Source organism: Selaginella moellendorffii, unplaced genomic scaffold (assembly GCF_000143415.4).
Source record: "Selaginella moellendorffii unplaced genomic scaffold, v1.0 SELMOscaffold_137, whole genome shotgun sequence".
NCBI lineage: Eukaryota > Viridiplantae > Streptophyta > Lycopodiopsida > Selaginellales > Selaginellaceae > Selaginella > Selaginella moellendorffii.
In genome coordinates, this window is record NW_003314398.1 from 14566 (window position 1) to 36694 (window position 22129).

Here is a 22129-nt window from a genome sequence, read left to right on the forward strand (position 1 = left end):
GGTCTAGAATTATTTGCTATTCTTCGGGATAGTAAATTCTTGCTTAACGATGATTTGGCATATCTTTTTGATGGGATAATTGATGATCTTTCATGATAGTTAGTTGTTCTCTTTGATAGCTTTTGGCTTTTCGCAATACCACATGTTCTTTATGGTTTGCTTTAGATTGGTCTCTTGGGTTTGAAGCATCCATAGGATGTTGTTGACACTTGCTTAGGCAACTTGAGTTCCTTAGTGTTGTTGACTGGGATCTATTCGGATTGGGTCGTGTGATAGTTGGCATGACTAAGGGTTTGTTGGTCTTACCTCCTTCATTCTGTTCTGTTGACTATTGCTCAAGTTAGTTCTGATAGATTGGGATGTTATTTCCTTCATATATATATATCATATCCATGTGATAATGAGCAATGTGGTTATGAAGTTGCTTGGTTAGACGATGATCAACCCCAAAGTGGTTGATGGTGACGCTAGTCTACTTACATAAAGTATTTCCTTTGGGTGATACATTCGCGAGCATTGTGCTTGTCAGTCAATGATATTTTGTGTTCTTTGAGTTATCTCTAGTAAGTTGTTGGCTTACTATCTGCTATCTTCAGTAGTTAAGTTTCATCATTGAGTTTACTTGATGATATACTTGCTATTGAATTTTGTTGGATGGTGATTCCTATGTTTACCAATTATAATGATCTTGGTGGTTCTTATACTCTACTACTAGTTTATCGGATGATAACTTACTTGGAATACTCTTGTGTTCTAATATAAGATTATTCACTGATAATTAAGACTCTAAGATATCATTGTTTATGTCTTTGATATTGTCCATCTATTGATCTTTGAATTTTGGGCCAGTATAGGTAGACTGGCTTTGGCACTTTGTGTGCATGGTGAAATCTCTCATCATGGGGTAGCTACTGTCGACTGGTCACATAACCCGCCTCTTTGTCAATGTTCTTTATTCAGTTGAAAGGGCGTGACCGTGTAAACAACTCTAACTGCTTGTTTACAGTAGTCTATCTAAACCTTACCAATGGGTTTGGTTTCTTTGCTCATGAGGGTTGGGGCCTCTGGCTTCTCTCTCTATGTCCCTGTGGGTAGGGGCATATCACACTTTTGTAAGCTGGGTGACTCCCAGAGCAGCAAGGGTGGCTGACTCCGTTGGTCATTTCCTTATCGGCGATGGCCGGAAGGTGTCTGAGCTGGTAGCGCATCCGCGTTAGACAAAGAGATTGCCTCCTAACTCATTTAAGTTGGTGCATTTCTCACATAGTGTGAATACCGTGAACTTTTTCTGGAGTTGTTTCCTTGGCGGTATTCTAGACTCGAGTGTGCATCGACGAGGACGTCGATCTTCCCTAGGGGGGGAGAGTGTCGCAAATGTGACTTTGGGTATCAAAAGTTACTTGTCAACTAGTCCTTACGGACACTCTTACCTTACTGCCATGATGGCAAGAGGTCGGTATTGCTGGGCCCGTTATCAATCTCCGCCTAAGCTAGTTGAGAAACTGGTCTTCGCATGTGCACTTGACCAGATGGGCATAAGGACGGAATTCCTACGTGCTATTTGTCAAGCATACTTGAACTAGTTAGAGAAACTCATTCGTTGACTTGCACTTGCTAGTGTTGGGAACCCCCGCGATATTGAGATTGGTCCCTCAATATTGCTAGATAATAGTTTACCGTGTTTGCCAAACACCCTTGCTATTATGCCCTTTGTGTTAGTCTCAATTCAGTCCCAAAAGCTATGCCAGATTTGCTCATTTGGCATATCTACAGAATGTAGAGATCATCCTAAACACAATGGTGTTCATCCCGTGTCCAAATTCGCAATCTTGGGACATTCCATATTTAGTAAGTTTCGAGCTTGTCCCAGAGACTAACTCCTGATACTAAGGGAAGCTTGGGGTGAAAGCCCAAAGCGTGTGTTCCTCAGGGGGGGGGGGGGGGGCTGTGGGGGGTTCCAAATGTATAGTAGGGATAGTGGGTATGTCGCGAATGTGACTTTGGGTATCAAAAGTTACCTGTCGACTAGTCCTTACAAACACTTTTACCTTACTGCCACGATGGCAGGAGGTCGGTATTGCTGGACCCGTTATCAATTCCCCACTTGAGCTAGTTGAGAAACTGGTCAATGACCGTGTACTTAGATCGGATAAACATAAGGTAGGAACCCTATGTGTTTCTTGCTGAGCATACTCGGCCTGGTTTGAGAAACTCCTGTCATTGGCTTGCACTTGCTAGTATCAAGAACCCCCGCGATATTGAGATTGGTCCCTCAATATCGCTAGATGATAGCTTACCGTGTCTGCCAAACACCCTCGCTATCATGCCCTTTGTGTTAGTCTCATTTCGGTCCCAAATGCTATTTATGGAAAGTGTCCAAATTTGCTCATTTGGCATATCTACGGAATGTAGAGATTGTCCTGAATACAATAGTGTTCGTCTCGTGTCCAAATTCGCAATCTAGGGACATTCCATATTTAGTAAGTTTCGAGCTTGTTCCAAAGACTAACTTCTGATACTAAGGGAGGCTTGGGGTGAAAGCCCAAAGCGTGTGTTCCTCAAGGGGGGGGGGGGGCTGTGGGGGGTTCCAAATGTATAGTAGGGATAGTGGGTAGGTCGGGCATGGCCGACCAACCTGAGGCATAGTCTAGCTCCTGCTTGCGTGCCTGTCCTTATTCTGCGTCCGGCTTGGGTCTAAGCCCAAGCTCCATTCCATGCTAGTTGGTGGAGTACCCATGTCCTCGCGTTAGGCCACCGGTATGCTGAAATAGCGCCAGACTCCGTTTGGCTCTGTTTTGCGTGCTAGTCCTGGCGTTGGGATGCTGGTTACTCTAGGACTGTTCCAAGTCGCTCCGGGCTCCTGTCCCTTCGCTCCTTGGGCTTTATGTTCGGGAGTTGCTCCATGGTTCGGTTCCATCACTCTTTGGCTCCATGCTTGGGAGTTTGGCACCGTTCCTTCGTTCAGTGGCCCAAGGCCCTGGACCTCGGGTTCCTATGGACACGTGGCATGGACACGTGGCATGTGACACGTGGCATCTGTCACGTGGCACAAAGAGGGTCTAGGTTCCGCTTCGTGGTGTTATCCTATGGTAAATCACCATAGGATAAAGGGTCAAAACCACGTGCGCTACATTTGGTATCAGAGCATGAGTCTCAGCGAGTACTATTCAATGAGATTGGGCAACTAGTCTCGTTGCATACGCAAAGATGAAAACAATGATCCGAGTGGGTACACGTTTGGTGCAAAGGGTTCACATTCGTTCCTTGGGTATGGTTTTGGTTACCTTTTGTACCTAATAATGTGAGCTTGCTCTTGGGCTCATAGGATGGATTTGAGATGCTCCGTTAGCACGAGTTTACGCTTGGGCTCGTGTGTGAGGCACATTAGCAACTCGAGGTTACACTTTGAGTTGGCAGGATTAATGTTAGTCTATCGTTGGTTCCATGAGTTGTTCCATGTACCGTGGGTGAAAGCAAACCTTCCTTGGGTTTGCTATGAGTGGTAAATAGGCCAGTCCGTAGCTATTTAGCACGGCACTAGTGGATCCTTCCTAGGCATGGTTACAAGTGGATCAATCAAGACTATAGGGATTAGTCTATTGGTTCAAATAATCATTGCCGTGCTCTCTCATAAACTTTTCTTGGATTGGACTGAAGGCAGTGCGAAAGCAAGCTTGAGGTTTGGTTAAAGATGAGACCGAAAAGAGAGTCGTCGGGGACGAAGGATCAAACACGTAAATCATCTTCTCTTTTTGGAAAGATGATTTGCAACGAGGTGTTAACTCATTGCTCGTGGTCATATTATGCAATCAAGAGTCTCTACCTTGATGCATCTTGGAAATGATAGTCTTACAAATGGCAAGTTATGGGATGGATAACAGTTTAAGCGTTATACCATTTTGTCTAGACTCGCTATTGGAAAACTTGAGTTACAATGCTCAATTCTTTTCCGGGGAACCTTGCTATTGCTCCTTGAGTGGCTTGGTGTTGGATTAGTTTTGAGTTTGGTTGGATAGAGAGTGGCATGAGCTTGTCTGTGTTGTGAACAAAAGTTAGTGATGTTGGGTGTTGTAAATCTCTATCGGTGGAGTGTGGCATTTATGTTGCATTTTGTCGAATTGAGTTGGCACTTGATACTCACATAAACCTTTGAAGTAATGACATTGGCATTGTTTGTGGTGTTGCTCAATTGATGATCAAGTCATTGTGATTTCTATATCATATCCATGTGATAATGAGCAATGTGTTTACGAAGTTGCTTGGTTAAACGATGATAAACCCCAAAGTGGTTGATGGTGATGCTAGTCTACTTACATATAGTAACATTGGAGTAGCTTCAACTAGATTCTCAATAGTGATCCATTATGCTAAGCTTAAGTTGGTACATTGTTTCCTTGAGGGTTTGCCCATAAAGTGTTGGAAAAGGGTTATATCATTCATTTGCTATAACTTGTCAAATGATCCGTTAGCACTTGGAGTAGATCGTCGGATGGAGAAGGTGTGTAGTTGAGGCATTGACATTGCTAGCACTTGTGCTAGTGGAGATGATATTGTTATTTCGAGTGATGAGGAATTTTCCTTGAGCTTGATTTTCCATGTCATTTTTCTTGTTACACTTGAACAAAAGAGGCTAATAAAGGGAACTAGCAATATCGACCTCCTGCCATTAAGGAAAGAGTGTCCGTAAGGACTGGCTGGCAGTAAGGAAAGAGTGTCCGTAAGGACTGGCTGGCAGGTAACTTTCGATACCTGAAGTCACATTCACGACAGTAACAAAGTTAGTGGTATTCTAAACGAGATTGTTTAGTAGAGATTGTGTTTTGGCTTTTCCTTGAAAAGTGATTTAGTCATGCATTCTATTAGCTTTACAAGAGGAAGAGTTAATTTCGATATTGAAATGATTGAATCTTTATTGAATTTAAGTTGAGATATATCAATCATTGATGATTTTTTCTTATACTTGTTATAAAGTCAATTATGTTTTATTATAAAAGATGGATTTATGGAGGATTGTTTGGAGATTATTTATGAAGTATAATTTCATTCTGCTTGGCTTTTGGAATGATGCAAATATACTCTTCATTAGTTTTTGCATTATGAAGTTTAACTTTTGAATGTGCGAAAAAGAATATTGTGAGTTGTATCATAATTTTTTCTTTAACATTGAAGTTAGTTCATGGAAAGCTTGTGATTATTGTTAAGCAAGACTTGGTTATAAACTTCTTTAAACTTTTAGTTCTTTGATTTTTTATGTTTATTGTTCTATTTGTTATAAGTTGTTGGAGAAGGCATTTTAGCTCCATCAGTTTCGATGTTGAATAAGTATTTACATCTAGCAATCATTAATGATGATTGACTATCATCTACAATAATTAATTATCTTTGTCAAAGGTTTTGCAAAATTATTGTGTTAAATGATTTACCATTCTTTATGATAGTAAATTATTTATTCAATAATGATTATACATTTCTCTATTAATGGGATGATTGATGATCTTTTATGATCATTAATTATTCTCATTGAAAGCTTTTGGCTTTCCATATTTTTACATGTTTTTTGTGGTTTGCTCTAGATTGGTCTCTTAGGTTTGAGACATCAGTAAAATGTTGATGATGCTTGATGAAGAAATTTGAATTCCTTAATATGGTTAACTAAGATTTATTCAAATGAATGAGTGTTTGTTTACTTTGCAACATTTATTCTGTTTTGTTGATTATTATTAGAGTTGGTTTTGATAGATTAAAATGTTATTTCCTTTAGATGATACATTCATAATCATTTTGTTTATTTATTAATGATACTTTGTGTTTTTTTAGTTCTCTTGTATATTTTGTTTGGCATACTGTTGTAGTTAAGATTTATCATTTCCTTAATGATCTATGTGTTATTAAATTTTATTGGTTGGTTAATCTTGTAATTCTGGTTTATCAAATGATAAATTACTTAGAATACTTTTTGTATTCTAATTTAAGCTTTATTCATTAATAATTTAGTCTTTTAGATATCATTATCTCTGACTTTGATATTGTCCATTTATTAATCTTTGGATTTGGGCTAGTATAAGTAAACTAGTTTCGACACTTCGTGCGCATAGTGAAATCTTTTATCATATTATAGACTGGTCACATCACCTTACCTCTTTCTCAATGTTCTTTATTTCTTAAAAAGGGGTGTAAATAACTCTAATTGCCTATTTAGAGTAGTTTATCTATTTGGTTTATTTGCTCATAAGGGTTAAGGCCTCTAGCTTCTCTCTCTATGTCATATATAAGTAGGGGTATATCATCTTTTGTAAGTTGAGTGACACTCAGAGCAATAAGGGTGGCTAACTCTATTAGTCAATTCTTTGTTAGTGATAATTAGAAAGTGTTTAAATTGTACTGCATTTATGTTAAATAGAGAGTTGCCCCTTAACTCATTTAAGTTGGTGCATTTCTTACAAAGCATGAATACTATAAACTTTTTTTTGGAGTTGTTTTTTTGGTGGTATTCTAAACTCAAGTGTGTATTGACGAAGACATCAATCTTCTTTAAGGGGGGGAGAGTGTCACAACTTTAATTGCAAATATTGAAAGTTACATGTTAACAAGTTATTTAAGATATTCTTTCCTTACTGCTACAATGGTAGGAAGTCAATATTGTTAAACCCTTTATCAATCCCTTTTATTCAAGTGTTAATAAACTTAATTTAGCATCTATACTTAGCCGGATGAGCATAAAAAAAGAATTCTTAAGTGTCTATTTAGCCAAACATTTAGCCCAGTTTGTTAATTCTCTTTTGCTTTATTTTGCATTAGCTTAACAAAAGTCCCCACGATATTGAGTTTGGCCCCTTAATGCTCATTAAGTGATAAATTACCATATCTGCCAAACATTATGCCCAATGCTCTTTATATTTCCAGATTCATAATCTAGCACCATTCTATATTTAGTAAATTTCAAGCTTATCCTAGAGATTAACTCTTGGTACTAATTAGATATGGCCAATAAAGTATAGTCTAGCTCTCACTCTCACTCCATTCCTTCATTTGGTGATCCAAAGCCTTGAAACTTAGGTTCTACTCCTTAGACACATGCTATATAGAAAGTTTAAGTTCCATTTCATGGTTATCCTAATAGAATAAAAAGTGAAAACTATGTATGCTACAAGATTATCAATTCTTATTGTAGCTGCTAGACAATAGGGTATTGTTTTAGTCAATGCAAAATATAGAAAGGTTAGCCACTCACAATTTAGTAAGCTTGCATGATAAGTAAGTTTCAAGAATTCAAAGACAAATCTATATAAACAAGTGTATATAGTAGCAGTTTATTTCAAGTTTGTTACATATGGCTTGGGGAGTTGGGGATCCCCAACCAAGGCACTCCACTCATGCCCTGAGTGCAATGACATCTCTTGGACAATTATCATCAGTCGGCCACGTGCAGATCAGCAGCTACATGAAATCCATCTCCAAAAGGAAGCTAGAATGGAATTTAGGTGTCATGGACGGCCATGATCGCTGGATACGCCACATGGGCAAGGCATGAGCGTTGTTCGATGCTATTCCAGAAAGCAATGTCATCTCATGGAACGTGTTCATTGACAGCTGGAACAACAAAGGGAATCTAGAGGACACCGAGCACTTGTCCAACGAATGCCTGGCTAGGACATGGCCACAATGGCAACAATGATCCAATCTGCCGTATTGTTCTTCCACTCTGGCATGAGCGAGCACAATTTGATGATCTCTTGATGATCTCAGCCTACGTTGCTTCCGGAGATCTTGGAGCTGCAATCAGAGTGCTGGATAGAATGTGCGAGAGGAACCTCATCACTCTGGTCGTGATCCTCCAGGGCTACACTGCCACTGGGCAGCTCGAGGAGGCCAACTATATGTTCGACAATGCAATGCCAGAGCGCGATACAATGCCATGGAATGTGATATTCCAGGGGTATGCCCAGCGGGGGCATATGAAGTAGGCAAAGCTCTGTACGAGAGAATACCTGAGAAAGACCTCGTCTCGTCCACCTCGATGCTCCAATTTCTTGCCATAAACGCATGCATGCAAGAGGCAAAGCTCGTCTTTGATGCCACTCCTCACTGTGATATCGTGCTGTGCAATGCCCTCCTCCAGGCCTTTGCACAGCACGGCTATCTTCCAAACGCCAAGCGCTCTTCGATTCCATGGCAGAGAGAGACGTCCTGGACCACCATGTCATGCCCGGGGCCTTGTAGCAGACCACGGACGAGACACCATTGATGTCTTCACGACGATGATGTTTGATCCCGACCATTCAGCGTTTGTGAGTTCTCGGTGCTTGGGTTGTTCAAGCAGGGATGGAATTATTTTCGAAACATGGTCGACGATCATCAATGGGGAGCACACTACTAGCCAAGGCCGAGGATCTCATCTCCAGCATGCCTTACGTCCCTGATGGAATCACTTGGATGGCGTTTCTCGCTCCCTGTCGGCTCCAAGAAGATCCACAACGAGCAACAGTCGCTGCTCGACAGCACCATCTCGTCACCGCATGCTCTCCTTTCCAGCACCTACGTAGTCGTGCTCTAGACTGGACCAAGTGATGAAGAGAGCCCAAGAACACCTCGAGCAGCGTTAACTGCTAGATGGTGGTGAGATCTTGATCGCAGGTGCTGGAGCAAGCATCCCCAAGCAACGGCATCCGGGACAAACGGTATTGTCTCGAGAAGTTCGTGAGCTTCTTCTGCTCGTCCCGAGTTTCCCAGCAGTGAGAGCTACAAACACATTTGGTTTGCTTATCGAAATTCGTCCTCGCAAAGTTATTGGCCTAGAGCGCAGGTGCAGGCTTGCTCAATAAGTTGAAAGCTGGGATTTACCGACAGGTTGTATATCTGCACAAGGTGTTATTAGTCTGTCCGTCCCACCAGGGTCGCCATGAACCAGGTAATGTTTAAGAGCCGGAGGTGGTGAAGCTCAACATCGCTGCTGCTCGTCCTCGGGCTGTAAATTACAAGGACGTTTCTCTCCTTCCTTGCCCTGCCTTTCACTAAAAACACGGCCTGGCTTTTCCATACGACCTCTAGCACCGTGCACTGTAATATTTAGATAACTTGCTCCGGTTTACGACATAATTTACAGTTTTGTAAGCATTTAAATCCCATGCTAATATGTTACCGTATAATAATAATAATTTAACCATAAAAGCATATTTTTAATGATATTTAAACCTGAATCTATTATGGGTTTGTTTTTTGATTTTTTACGCCTTAACGCCTGCACCAAGAAAAAATAATCAACACGCAAAGCAAACACACACAAAATTAAAATTAAAATCTTTACTTGGTCCATCAAACTCTTCTGGATCAAGACAGGCCCAGATGAGATCGTAGTTGATTGCCTCTGGAATCGCCTCTGGTGTCTCCTCCCTACAAAAAAGTAAAATAAAATTCAGCAGCCAAGAAGAAGAAGAAGAAGAAGAAAGCTTACTTCCCAAGGCAACAGTAAAAGTAACTCGGTCTCTTATAATCTGGAGGTTTCCACATCGATGGTCGCTCCTCATCCGGCATTAAAAGATACTTCCGGTTCTTCATTTTCTCCTCGTGTTTCTTGTGTGCAGCAGCCCGTTGTTCGTCGGAGAGGTAATCTGGGAACTTCAATTCCACGGGTATGTCTTCGTGTCGAGGAAAGTAAAGACGAGCACCCTACAAGATAAAGAGAGTCAAACAATCACAAAAATTTGGGAGCTTGGCTTACGGAACGCTCGTACCAAAAGCGTTCCACCGGATATTTCCCATACTCTCTGTCCATCCGCTTCACTGCCGTGTAAGGATAAGTGGTTTTAACTTCCACTAGCCCAGCTACATAATAGAGTAAAAGAGAGAGAGAAAAAGTAAAGGGAATCATCAAAATCAAACTTACGAAGTAGCATGGCTCCCGGCTGACTCCTTGTGATCCGTCTCTCACCCGGCTGAATCTGGATCGACCGTCTCTTTGCGCAGATTCTGAGAAATAAAAAGCAAGGCTAGATTCGAACGACAGAAATTTGGCTTACTGTGGTGGTGTGACGGCCTCCTCCCTCTCGCCCAGTTGAATCGACTCGCGCTCAATCGACCGTCTAGTCGAGCGTTCTCTGAAAGGCAAGAGGTTAGAAAAAAAGAAAGAAAGGAACCGAGATTTGGTGTCACGCCTGCTGGCGGCTGAGCCTCGAGCTGTCTAGGCGAGCGTCCTCTGAGAAGAAAAGGAAGACGCTAGAAACAGGAAAAGAACAGAGATTCTCCCTCACCCAGTCTATCTCTGAGAAATAAAAGCTACGCTAGATTCGAAAGAAAAATTAGCTTTCTCTGAGAAATGAGAAAGAAGAGGCTAGAAAAACGAAAAGGACAATCGACCGTCTAGTGAGAAATAAGAGAGGACGAGTTTAGAAAAAGAAAAAGGAGGGAAAATTCGGTCACCTCTGATCCATCTAGAGCGTTCTCTGAGGAAATTTTGGCTCCCCGCTCTCGCCCAGCTGAATCGACAATGACCTATAGCAAACAAAAGAGGCTCAAAAATCTTACCGGGTGCACTGTCATACCTTAAGATTGGAAGCGAAGAACCCTAAACCCGCCGGGCTTCCGTACGCCATACCGTACCAACTGGTACGGTCCCCTGTTTTAGCTGGAGAGCAGCCAGATCTCAAGGAACAGTGAAAGAGCGCGGGAGAAGTGAGATAGGAGAGCAGATCTGGGCCAGAGAAGAGCATATTTGAGTGAGGAAGCCGGGAGGGATCTGCTTCTGCTGCTGCATCGAGGAAGATTAAGCCCAAGAAGAAGAGGGGAGCGCTGGAGCGAGACCAGAGGAAACGCACGATGATATCGTGCAGGAGAAGTGGAGGTAGCGCCCGCAATGTTGTGTCGCTCGCGCCGTATGCGCCGTGCAGAAATGGAGATAAGAAGCAGCCCCGGGCGCACGACTTGGAGAGAAGAAGAGCCCAAGAAGAATGGAACAAGACAATCACCAAGGGGGAAAAAGAAGAACAAGCCCCAACGATTCAGATGATCCTAGGAGACGAAGAACTGGGAAAAGGTCAAACCAGGGTACTCGAAACTCATTTACAAGGCCGTTTTGTATTACGCTCCTGTTGCTCTTTGTGCTCTTAGAGCCCGTCGTGGAGAATCCTGGGCTCGGTCGAGAGGAAGCTGTCCTCACGATCATTGCTAAACTTGTCAAAGCTCGCTTCAAAGAAGTGCTTGCTCTTCTTGCTCAGCAGCTTCTGGTGGTGGGAGGACTGAGTACGCAGCCATCCAGCCAGCTCCATTCTCAGGGGCTAGTTTCCGGCTATAAAAAGAATTTACAGTGTCACAAGAGGCAAAGCGATACTCTCTACCTTGAAACAACAAGAACAACACCGAAGACAGCCCAAAATTTGACCGAGAATGTGTACTTCTTTAAAAATGCATACGACTTGCCACCACCAAATAAGCCTGCATCATCAAGAATCGCAAGCTTTCATACAATAAACAATCCATGGAACAAACACCTGCACTAAGATTGGCTGGGATAATCACTCGGCTGTATATACCCATGTCAAAAACCTGTAAGCAATTTCCTGTGACACCTCACCTGCGGTCGCCACCCCTGTAGAAAGGCCAAGTGCTTCCATTGCTCCCAAAACCAAAACTTTGAGAGCGTGGGTGCTCTCTATGTTGCTCACGGCCAACCACAGTAGTGATGATCCTAAAGCTTCTGCTGGAAATAGAAGCACCTCCTCGTCTATCAAATGATGATCAGCATAGCTAGCATTGTCGCTCAAAAGAACCCCGGACTAACCTCTCGACTCAGACGAATTTTCTTGGATCTATAGAAACGAATAAAGCAACCAAGAGAAGAAAACATGGAGAGTGAGACCTATGTGACGAGTTTCCAACTCAGTGGAATCATGATCTTGATGTTGAAAATCACCCTCCAAATGGGTGTGCTCGAATGCCGTCGCTTCCTGGAGCTGGAAACCAAAAAACGAAGAAGGAAATCTCACTTCGAGAACACAGCTCATCTCTAGCACCGGCGTCTTGATCGTTGCACCTTTGTCCAAGTGTACCTAGGTTTTTTGGGTTAACCGCCATTTCAGCTGAATTGTATAGTGAAATGTGCGAAACATCAACCAGAAGGAGCAAGAGCTCGATTTTGCAGCAAAACCAGGGATCATTCGTGGGGAAAAGAGATTTATGTTCAAATTCGGCGGTGTAGCGAAGTGAGAGATATTAGGTGTTCGATGCAATGCCAGACAAAAATGGAGTTTCATGGCCTTTACGGCATATGCCCAATGTGGGAATTCTCTGACAGCAAAGCTAATCTCTGACTCGATGCCTTTTCCCTGGAATTCAATGATCCCCGTACGGAAAGAGAGGGCATCGCCAGGAATTAGGAATGAATTGTATGCTTGACGTCTACACCAAGCGTCGCGATGCCATAAACACGAAATCCATCTTCGAAAGGATGCCGGCACGGAATGTGGTGTCATCGCTGGATACGCCACATGGCCGAGGCACAAGCGCTGTTCGATGCTATTCCGGAACGCAACGTCACCTCCTGGAACACGTTCATCGACAGCTGGATCAACGCGGGGAATCTAGAGGACGTTGAGCGCTTGTTCCAACGAATGCTCGGCTGGGACATGGCCAGAATGGATCCATCTAAGCTCAATCTGCCGTATCGTTCTTCCACTCTGGCATGAGCGAGCGCAATTTGATGATCTCTTGATGATCTTTGCTTCCGGAGATCTTGGGAGCTGCGATCAGAGTGATAGAATGCGCAAGAAGAACCTCGTCGTTCTAGACGTCATCCTCCAGGGCTACACTGCCGCTGGCCAGCTTGAGGAGGCCAAGTATATGTTCGACAATGCAATGCCGGAGAGCGATACAATGTCGTGGAATGTGATGCGCCGGCGGCGGAGCTCTATACGAGAGAATACCCGAGAAAGACCTCGCCTCGTCCACCTCGATGCTCCAATCTCTCGCCGAAAACGCATGCATGAAAGAGGCAAAGCTCGTCTTTGACGCCACTCCTCACTATGATACCGTGCTGTGCAATGCCCTCCTCCAGGCCTGTGCACGGCACCGCTATCTTCCAAACGCCAAAGCGCTCTTCGATTCCACCATTCAGCATTTGTGAGCGTTTCGGTGCGGCCAGCTCGGGCTGTTCGAGCGGGGATGGAATTATTTTCGAAATATGGTCGACGATCATCAAGTCGAAGCACTGGGAGCGCACTACTGCGGTCAGCCAGCCAAGGCCGAGGATCTCATCTCTAGGATGCCTTGCGTCATCATTTGAATGGCGTTTCTCGCTCCCTGTCGGTTCCAAGAAGATCCACAACGAGCAACAGTGGCTGTAGTCCTGACGAGATGATCTTATAGATCTATCGAGACGTCGCGATCAGCTGATGAAGAGAGCCCAAGAACACCTCGAGCAGCGGTAACTGCTAGATGGTGGTGAGATGATCTTGATCTCAGGTGCTAGAGCAAGCATCCCCAAGCGACGGCATCCGGGACAAACGGCATCGTCTCGAGAAGTTCGTGACCGTCTTCTGCTCGTCCCGATTTTCCCAGCATGTCTATCCTGAAGCAAAAGTGCCTGCTCGTCGGAAGAATCGAGTAGCTCTCATTGATCGAGAGGAAGTATGCCCATCCCTGGTCGAGCAAGCCCAAATGCGAGCAAGCTGCTAGTGCTCCCTTGAAGCTTCCTTCATCGGTCGATTTGCATCAATCCAAAGAGCTCAATCTCGTCTCTGGATTTTCCGTGCGCGGCAAGGGCCACGAGCATCGCGTTCCAGGCTACCACATCGAGCTCCGGCATGCGCAGAAAGAACTTCCACGCGTATCCACACGCTCCAAGCAAGAACGTCGTGCTGGATCATCCCTTCAAACATCTCTCGTGCTTCTACCTTTCTCGAGGCGAGGATGAAAGCTTGTAGCATTGAGTTGGAGCTGGCTAGATTACGCTCGGGCACTGCGTCGAAGATCTCCTTGGCTTGCTCGAGATTTCCCCCTGTGAGCATACGAAACCACCATTTGCTCAAACAGCTCCCTCGATTCCTCCAAGAGCCCCATCTCCGAGCAAGCTCCATTCTCCGAGCAAAGAATCATGGCATTCCAAACAACGAGCTTCGCTGTGGCATTGTGGTGAGATATGCCTGGCTTTGTGGATTTGCCCGGTCTGGTGCATACGCAGCGATCATCATGGTGTAGGAGACCTCGTCGTGCTCAGGCATGAAATTCCGGAAGAATGCCACTGCCTCTTCGATCCTGCGATGTAAAACGCACCCTTTTGGAGCATCGAATTCCATTCTGCTGTGTCCCACGCCCGCATTGCTTGCAATTGCCAGATTCACCAAATCGGAGATCCTTCGCGCGTCGGCCACAAACCTTGCCTGCTAGAGCATGAAGCGAGAGACGACATTCCATTCCGGAATCCCGTGCAGGAAGAGATCCATCGCGGCCGTCCGCGCGTATCCATCGATCATCACCGTCCACGTGGCGAGAGAACCTAGCGGCGTGGCATCGAAAATCTCTTAGTGCCCGTTTTGGGCATAGGCCTGGATCATCGCGTTCCATGTCACGGAATTCTTCGGAGGCATCCATTGGAAGATCCCTCACGCCTCTCTGCAATCCAGTGATCATCGTCGTCATTCTTGGTAGCTTCCTCGCGTCGGCGATTTGCCTGTGCTGGGCATACGTCGTGATCATCGAGTTCTCTTTCCTTGCATGGAGTCGAAGATCTGGCGAGCGGACTGGATGTCGCCATTCTGTGCGTATGCCGCGAGGAGGATGTCGCGAGAGAATAGATTAAGCTGCTTGATCTGATCGAAAACCAGGCGAGCTTCACGCAATCTCCCGCACGTCCCATACATTTGTATGAGGAGATTCGCAAGAAAAGTGTTGTTGTCACGATGCTTGCTGTGGCGGATCCGACTAGCCCCTAAGCTTGTCGGCCTCTGTTCAAACCGTTGCTCTTGGTGGTCTTGGAGCCCGTCGTGGAGAATGCGGGGCTGCTCTTGGCAGTCTAGAGGACCAAAAGCCGAGTAGATCTTCTTGTTGCTAAGTGGACGAGTGTTGGTTGTTCTCGGCCTGCGCTTTGAAAATCTGGCCGTGTCTACTTTAGCAGTTCTCCAGGACTCCTGCTCCTCCTGCTTGATGTTTCGCTGCATTTCCTACGCAACGACCATTTCACTGAATTCAGCTTGTGACACTAGGAAGTTCGCGGCGGGGAAAAGAGATTTACGGTCAAGTTCGGCGGCGTGGCGACTGTGCAGCGAGCAGCTGTCTCGAATTTGGCAATCCGGAGCTTGCAAGAAGCAAGAGAGATTTTCGATCGCATGGGCTCTGCGAGGAATCGCTTCTCTTGAGACAATATGATCGCTGCTTATGCCCAAAATGATGCAATGCCAGAAGAGAACGGAGTTTCATGGACGGCTATCCATGCCCAATGCGGGCATTTGCCAAAAGCAACCTAGTAGGAACATTTCCCCTGGAATTCAATGATCCAAGCGTACGGACAGAGAGGGCATCTCCAGGAATTTCGTGACATTTGTGAAAGAATGCTTGACCACGACATTGTGACGTGGCATTGTATGCTTGACGTCTACACGAAGCATCGGCACCTCATTCAAGCCGACACACCATGCTAGAGCGAAATGAGATATCTTGAACGATCATGACTGTCGCCCACACACAAATCCGGCAGCTCCAGAACGCAAAGTCCATCTTCGAAAGGGTGCCGGAATGGAATGTGGTGTTATGGATGGCCATGATCGCTGGATATGGATTAGATGGTAGAATAAATTAAAATATACTAAGAAGTGTTTAAGGAAGTTTTAATTTAAATGAATAACAACCAATAAATAGTAGAATATCCTACAATATCAAAGCATATTTTAAGCATATTCACTACTACCCACTCTTTTTATAAGGTTTTCTTAAGTAAACCAAAAGAGATACACTTTTATTTATAGGCACTTTTTTTTATATTTAAATCCCATCAAAAGTCATTTTTTGATTTACTTAAGCATAGTAGTGAATATGCTTAGAGTATATTTAGATATTCTAGGATATTCTACCATCTAACAGTTGTTATTCATTTAAATTAATTTTGTATTTAAAATAAACTTTCTTAAACCCTTTCTAGTATATTCTTTTTTATTTTCATCTAAAGGTTGATATGCAATAAGATTAATCTTGTATTTATAAATTAAACATGCTTATAATTATAAACTTCATTTGATCAATTGGATTAATAAGTAAAAATTGCTATGCATTGCATGTAGCAACACTTGGTTTGCTTATAAGTAGTGTTATTCTTACTTATTAATTCAATTGATCAAATAAAATTTATAATTATAAGCATGTTTGTAATTTATCATAAGATTAATCTTAGATGATAGAATAAAAAAAATTACTATAAAGGGTTTAAGAAAGTTTATAAATTATAAACATATTTATAAATTATAAGTACAAAATTAATCTAAATGAATAGCAACCGTTAAATGGTAGAATATCCTAGAATATTCAAGCATATCCTAGGTATATTTAATACAAACCAAAAATAACACTGCTATATGCAAGGCATAACAATTTATTTTAGATATGTAAAACTTGATTAAGCTTTTTTTTCCTCTAAATTTGTCCTCAAAACAAAGAGGTCACACTCTTTTTAGCTTGTCTTTTAATTAATATTAGGTTATAGAAGTGGAGACTGAAGCCATATTGAGGTGATGGTGAATCCACTTGTCTCCGTTAGCTGCCTCCCAGAGTTTAACAGGGTTGAAGCTCACCATGTTGTTCCAGGGGTCAAGCAAGTTGTCAAGGAACTGGTACGTGTAGATTTTATGATAAAAAATTGTCATTGTGGTGTTTATTTCTTCCTCCAGGAGAAGGATTTGCTTGAGCTGGAGTGCTTTGCTGCCTCGAGTTTTGGAGAGAATGGTGGCGATCTGTGGGAGGCGCTCGTCCATCCCTTCGAACGCATTCTTGATCGCTTGACTGTGGTATGGGGGATTGTTTCGCATCTCAAGGATGTCAAGGATTCCGACGCTCTTCGAGCTGCTGTGGACAAAGCACAAGTAACTTTACTTGTTCTTTCTCCTGAGTTTTAGAACTGTTGTGCAGCCCTTGAGAACGAACTTTTTGTTGAGGTTAGGACAGAGCAAGGCTTTGTATCAGGCGTTTGAGAAGATCCGCAATGGTGCCTTGTTCGATACACTGAACGAAGCTCAGCAACGAGTTGTAGAAGGTATGTGAGCGCTTCATTTGATCTCTTGTGGAGTTCTCTCTCTTTTGTTTTCTTCAGGACGTTTGAAAGATGCCATACTAAATGGAGTGGCATTAGAACATGAGAAGAAAGTGCATTTTAATGAGATCCAACAGGTATATATATGTGTTTGTTCTTGGCTAACATTTCAAAGTTTTGTAGGAGCTGGAGAAATTACTGAACAAATTCAGTGAAAATGTGCTGGACTCCACCAAGTTGTTTGGGAAGCTGGTGACTGATATTTCTGTTCTTGAAGGCTTGCCGGAAACGGCTCTTGCTCTTGCTGCACAAGCCGCAGTATCAAACAAAAGATCCTTAAGTTCGCTATTGATAATGCTTTGGTCATGTTGTATTTTTTGCAGGGATACGAAGGCGCCAATGCGAAGAGTGGACCGTGGCTGATAACTCTGGACAGTTCCATGTACTCGGCAGTGATGAGATTTGCGAGAAACCGTGACCTTCGCGAGGAAGTATATCGCGCAGACATCACAGTGGCCTCCGGAGAGAGTTTTGATAACTTCCCTGTAATTACAAGAATTCTCGAGCTTCGCCAGCAGAAAGCGGAATTGTTAGGATACGAAAACCATGCTCAGGTAATATTACCTATACATGAGAGTCTAAAAAGTTCTTTTTAGTACAGGTGAGTATGCTTCAAAAGATGGCGACACTGGATTCTTGTCATGCACTTCTCGAAAAACTGCATAGTTGTTCACGAGATGCTGCTATTCGAGGTCTATGTTCTCTCTGCTATCAAAGCTTATTGCAAGTGTTTTTCTTTTTCGTTGATCTTCGTTTTAGACATGCGGCAGCTTGAGGAATTTGTGAGAAGTGAAAACTCAGAAGAAGATGAGAATTTGTTCCACTGGGACATTCCATATTGAACGGAGCGCTTCAGGGAGGCCAAGCTTGACATGAATGATGTAAGTTTTCCTTCCAAGGCTTGGTCATATTTGCTCACTTTATTTTGGAATTCTTAGAAGGAACTCAGGCCGTATTTCTCCATGCCTAATGTCATGGATGGCCTGTTCAGCCTTGCGAAGCGCTTGTTTGGCGTCCACATTGAAGAGCTGGAAGAAAATACACCAGTAAGCGTGCATGCCAAAACTATGATCCATCTATCTCAATCTGAATAACAGGTCTGGGACAAAGAAGTTAAGCTTTACAAGGTGGCAGAATGCGCCAGCGGAGAAAATCTGGGATACTTTTACCTGGACCCATTCTCGAGGCCGCACCAGAAGAGAAGTGGAAATTGGATGGGCGTAGTCTTTAACAGAAGCCATGCAGATGTGCAAAGAGGTGGCGGGGTGCGATTGCCTGTCGCTCATATTGTCTGCAACCAGGCACCACCATTACCCGATCAGCCAAGCTTGATGACGTTCTATGAGGTAGTAGCAGTAGGCTTTTTTATATTCATGATCTTTTGGGTAGCGCTGCAAAGTTTGACGGAGCACTTATGATTGAAACTTTGCAGGTGACAATGCTGTTTCATGAGTTCGGGCATGCTTTGCAGCACCTTTTGAGCAAACAGGACGAGGGTCTTGTGGCTGGATCCGAAGGAATAGAGTGGGATGCAGTTGAGATTCCCTCCCAGTTTATGGAGAACTGGTGCTATGACAGGTCTGATTCGATTGTAACAATCTAGTCTTCAACTAATCTCGTGATCGCAGGAACACTTTGATGAGCTTTGCAATGCACTATAGAACTGGCCAAGAGCTCCCAGAGGCACTATATACGAAACTCAAGTCGTCAAGAACGTTTTTCTCGGCTTCAAACGTTCTTTATCTGGTAAGCCGAATGAAGAAATGTTTTCTTGGAATAATTTCTCGTTTTTGAATGCACACAGGTTTCCCGATCTCTGATTGATCTCAAGCTGCATGCAAAGCTCGAAGCCGTGAATTCGAAAGAGATTTACAACTTGTGCAACAAGGTTGCAGGGGAGATATTGATATTACCCCCTTTGCCTGAAGACAAGTCCATCTGCAAATTCCTCCACTTATTTGCCAGTATGTGTTTTTCCTCTATTTCTAATCTCTCCTGTATTTTTTCTCTTACTGGACTTATGTTGTTGGTTGTCATTCTTGTAGCAACTGAGTATGCAGCTGGTTACTATAGCTACCTGGTAAGCTGGCCTCAGAAAACATATCTTGACACTCAAAACGAATTTTGGTATGATTCTGTGCAGTGGTCTGAGGTTCTGTCATCAGATGCTTTTGGAGCATTTGAAGAAGCAGGCCTTGAAAATGAAACTGTGAGTGAAAACAATCAAGAGTGGGAAGACAATTGTTTCGCTTTTGTATGTTTCGCAGGCTGTTAAGAAGGCAGGAAAATTATTTAAGCAGACAATCCTTGAGCTTGGTGGAGGCAGAGCGCCTGCTAAAGTAAAACTTTTGATAAATTTACACGAAACTCACGACAAGCTGTGCAGGTTTTTGAAGATTTCCGTGGGAGAGGCCCCAGCATAAATGCTCTTCTCAGGCATAGAGGTCTCGTGGTATAAATGTTGGTATATATATTGCTGCTTATCTTATAACATAATCACTAAAAAAACCTTGACTTCGAAACAAAATGCTCGTGAGGAGCTAGCAATGGAGGACGACGTCCGCGATTAAACACTGGAATTTCACACTCCTGCTCCGATCTTAATAAGATGGTTACGCCGTGGACGCTGTGCAGAGAAAGCCCGATCGCATCAGAGCCGAGGCCGCCGAGTACCGAAAGCTGCTATCTCTTCGCCTCAAGGAGCAGTGATAGCGGTGGGCGTCTCGTTCTCGGTCGCCTCCACTTGAATACAGGCTAAAATTCATGAAGAAGCTGGAGCCAGACTACGCGCGGACGTAAGCTTCGGGGGCGACTCTTTTCCTTGGGGAGGACTTATGACAGAAGCAAAGTGGAGAGAAACGCTGCAGGAGCAAAAATTCTCTAGCGAGTGATATTGGCATGAAAACTTAGATGGAACAACCGATCAGAGAGAGCCGGATCGCTCATGACAAACACACAAATTAGAGACAAGCTTGCGTGAGCTGGAGCTGCTATTAGACTAGGAGAACATATGAATTTTATTGAGTGTGGAGTCTCCTAGGGAGACCAAAACAACACAGTCAGCAACGTAATGGAAGAAAGAAAAAACGATTACCATTTGTTCAGGGCCCATACTTGTTGGTTACATTCGGGCCGCTGATGCTGGTTTCCGGCCCGCTTGGCCCTTCGGCTTTGGCATCGTGGCCTCCCTTGAGTGATGGCATTGGCATTGGCATGTCATCTCCATCACCCTGCCCAAAAGAGCTAGCCACTAGGAGCAGGGTAAAGACAACAAGAAACTTTGCAAGAGTCATTGAGAGTATTCACCGAGAGCAAGTTCTTGGTGGATTTGTGTTGTTTTATAGCCAAGGATCGTACACCACCAATATGTATGAGCAAGTCATGCTCTTTCTTTCCTTCGTTGTTGGTGGAATAGTCGATTGAATTTAATCTAACACCTGAGGGATAGCAATTTGTTTCCTGTAACTTGGATTTGATTTTTTCCTTCTTCTCAGGAGCCGGAGTAAACTTGTAGGGCTTTTGACGAGAATGGCTCGAAGAGTAACTTTGCCAATGCAAGGTGAACCTTTTCTTTTTCTTTCTCCTTTGTCCAGGCTTTGATCGTGAAAAAAAATGACATTATAGAATGTTGCCTTTTACTAGGGAGTCCCGAGGCTTTGGATTTGTGACGGAGACGACGACCAATACCTCCATGATCTCTTCATGGAACTGGATGGTTTTCTCCGTATGAGGGAGTGTCTAGTTGTTCTTTTCAGGTGTCTCAAATCAAACAAGCAGCTCGATCAACTGCTGAGCTTGTAGGCCAAAACAAAACGCGCCCGCTCAATTCCTGGTAACTAGCTTAGCGTGATAAGAAGCTCGCCATGGGGCTATGGCCACAGAGACTGGACATTTCAAAAGCTAGAGGCTTGACGAGCCCACACACAAATGCGCACGGGTGGAAATCCCTTTGGTCGTCATTTGAAGGATGCAGATTGTTTAGTTTCCTGGACTTGGATCTTACAAAGCTTGCAAGGTCTTCCAGTTTAAGTCGCCGGATCTCACGGAAGAAGAGAGCACCGCGTTCCAGGCCACCGCACTCCACTGCGGCATTTGCCCAAACACAAGCTTGGATCGAGCAAAATTTCCTTCGAGGAGGATAGTCCATGAAACAATCTCTCGCTCGAGAATTCGATCGAGGAGGTATTCCAGCTCGTGGATCCGGCCAAAATGTTCCAGGATCGTGCTCCGGGAGATGACGCTGGGGAATCGAATGCCATCAAAGATAAGATCCAAATCCGCAGCTTTGGCCGCCACCGCCACCGCTGCGGTGGATGAAACCACATCCAATTCAGGCATCCTGGTGAGGATAGAGAGCGCACGAGAGAAATATCTGCTGCTGGTGAGGCAGGAGAGGAGGATTTGGCGCCAGGAGAAAGGATTCCTGGCGGAAGAGGGGGATTTTAGATCTGGATGAGGTTGGACAGAAAGATGCGGTCGGCGGACATGAATCTCGATCGCAGACCTGGGAATGGACATTGCTGGAGTCGGCAATGTGGCGCACGGATTTGGTCAGCCGGAAGCACTCATCCACACATCTAAGAACCCTAAAAACAGAGTAGCATTTTGGCGGGATCGTCCTACACGAATATACCTATAGATGCTTTATTAAAACTTGGACAGAGATGGAAGATATATCATAGTGATTGAGAGCAAAAAAGGGATTTTTTCACGGGCATTTAGGCTTTCCCTTGTTGTTGAGGATGGCATCGCAGTCTTTCTTGCTCGCTTTTGGGCCATTTGGAACGCAAAAGCACTTGCTACAACATATGTTACACATCTTGTTGCACATCTCGGGCTCCCATG

General features: G+C 44.0%; 1 protein-coding gene and 1 pseudogene across 1 annotated transcript; one reads left to right on the forward strand and one right to left on the reverse strand.

The window, feature by feature from the left end:
* Positions 1-9128: 9128 nt before the first annotated feature.
* On the reverse strand, positions 9129-11031 carry LOC9629725. Its single transcript, XM_024666235.1, has 8 exons — positions 10539-11031; positions 10417-10488; positions 10017-10094; positions 9884-9966; positions 9719-9822; positions 9452-9666; positions 9305-9390; positions 9129-9238 (listed from the first exon to the last, which is right to left on the reverse strand). Exons 2-8 carry the CDS (start codon positions 10425-10427, stop codon positions 9225-9227), a joined length of 591 nt encoding a protein of 196 aa, XP_024522003.1. The 5' UTR covers positions 10428-10488; positions 10539-11031; the 3' UTR covers positions 9129-9224.
* A 5678-nt stretch (positions 11032-16709) lies between these two features.
* Positions 16710-19993, forward strand: LOC9629443 (annotated as a pseudogene).
* The last annotated feature ends 2136 nt before the right edge of the window (positions 19994-22129 follow it).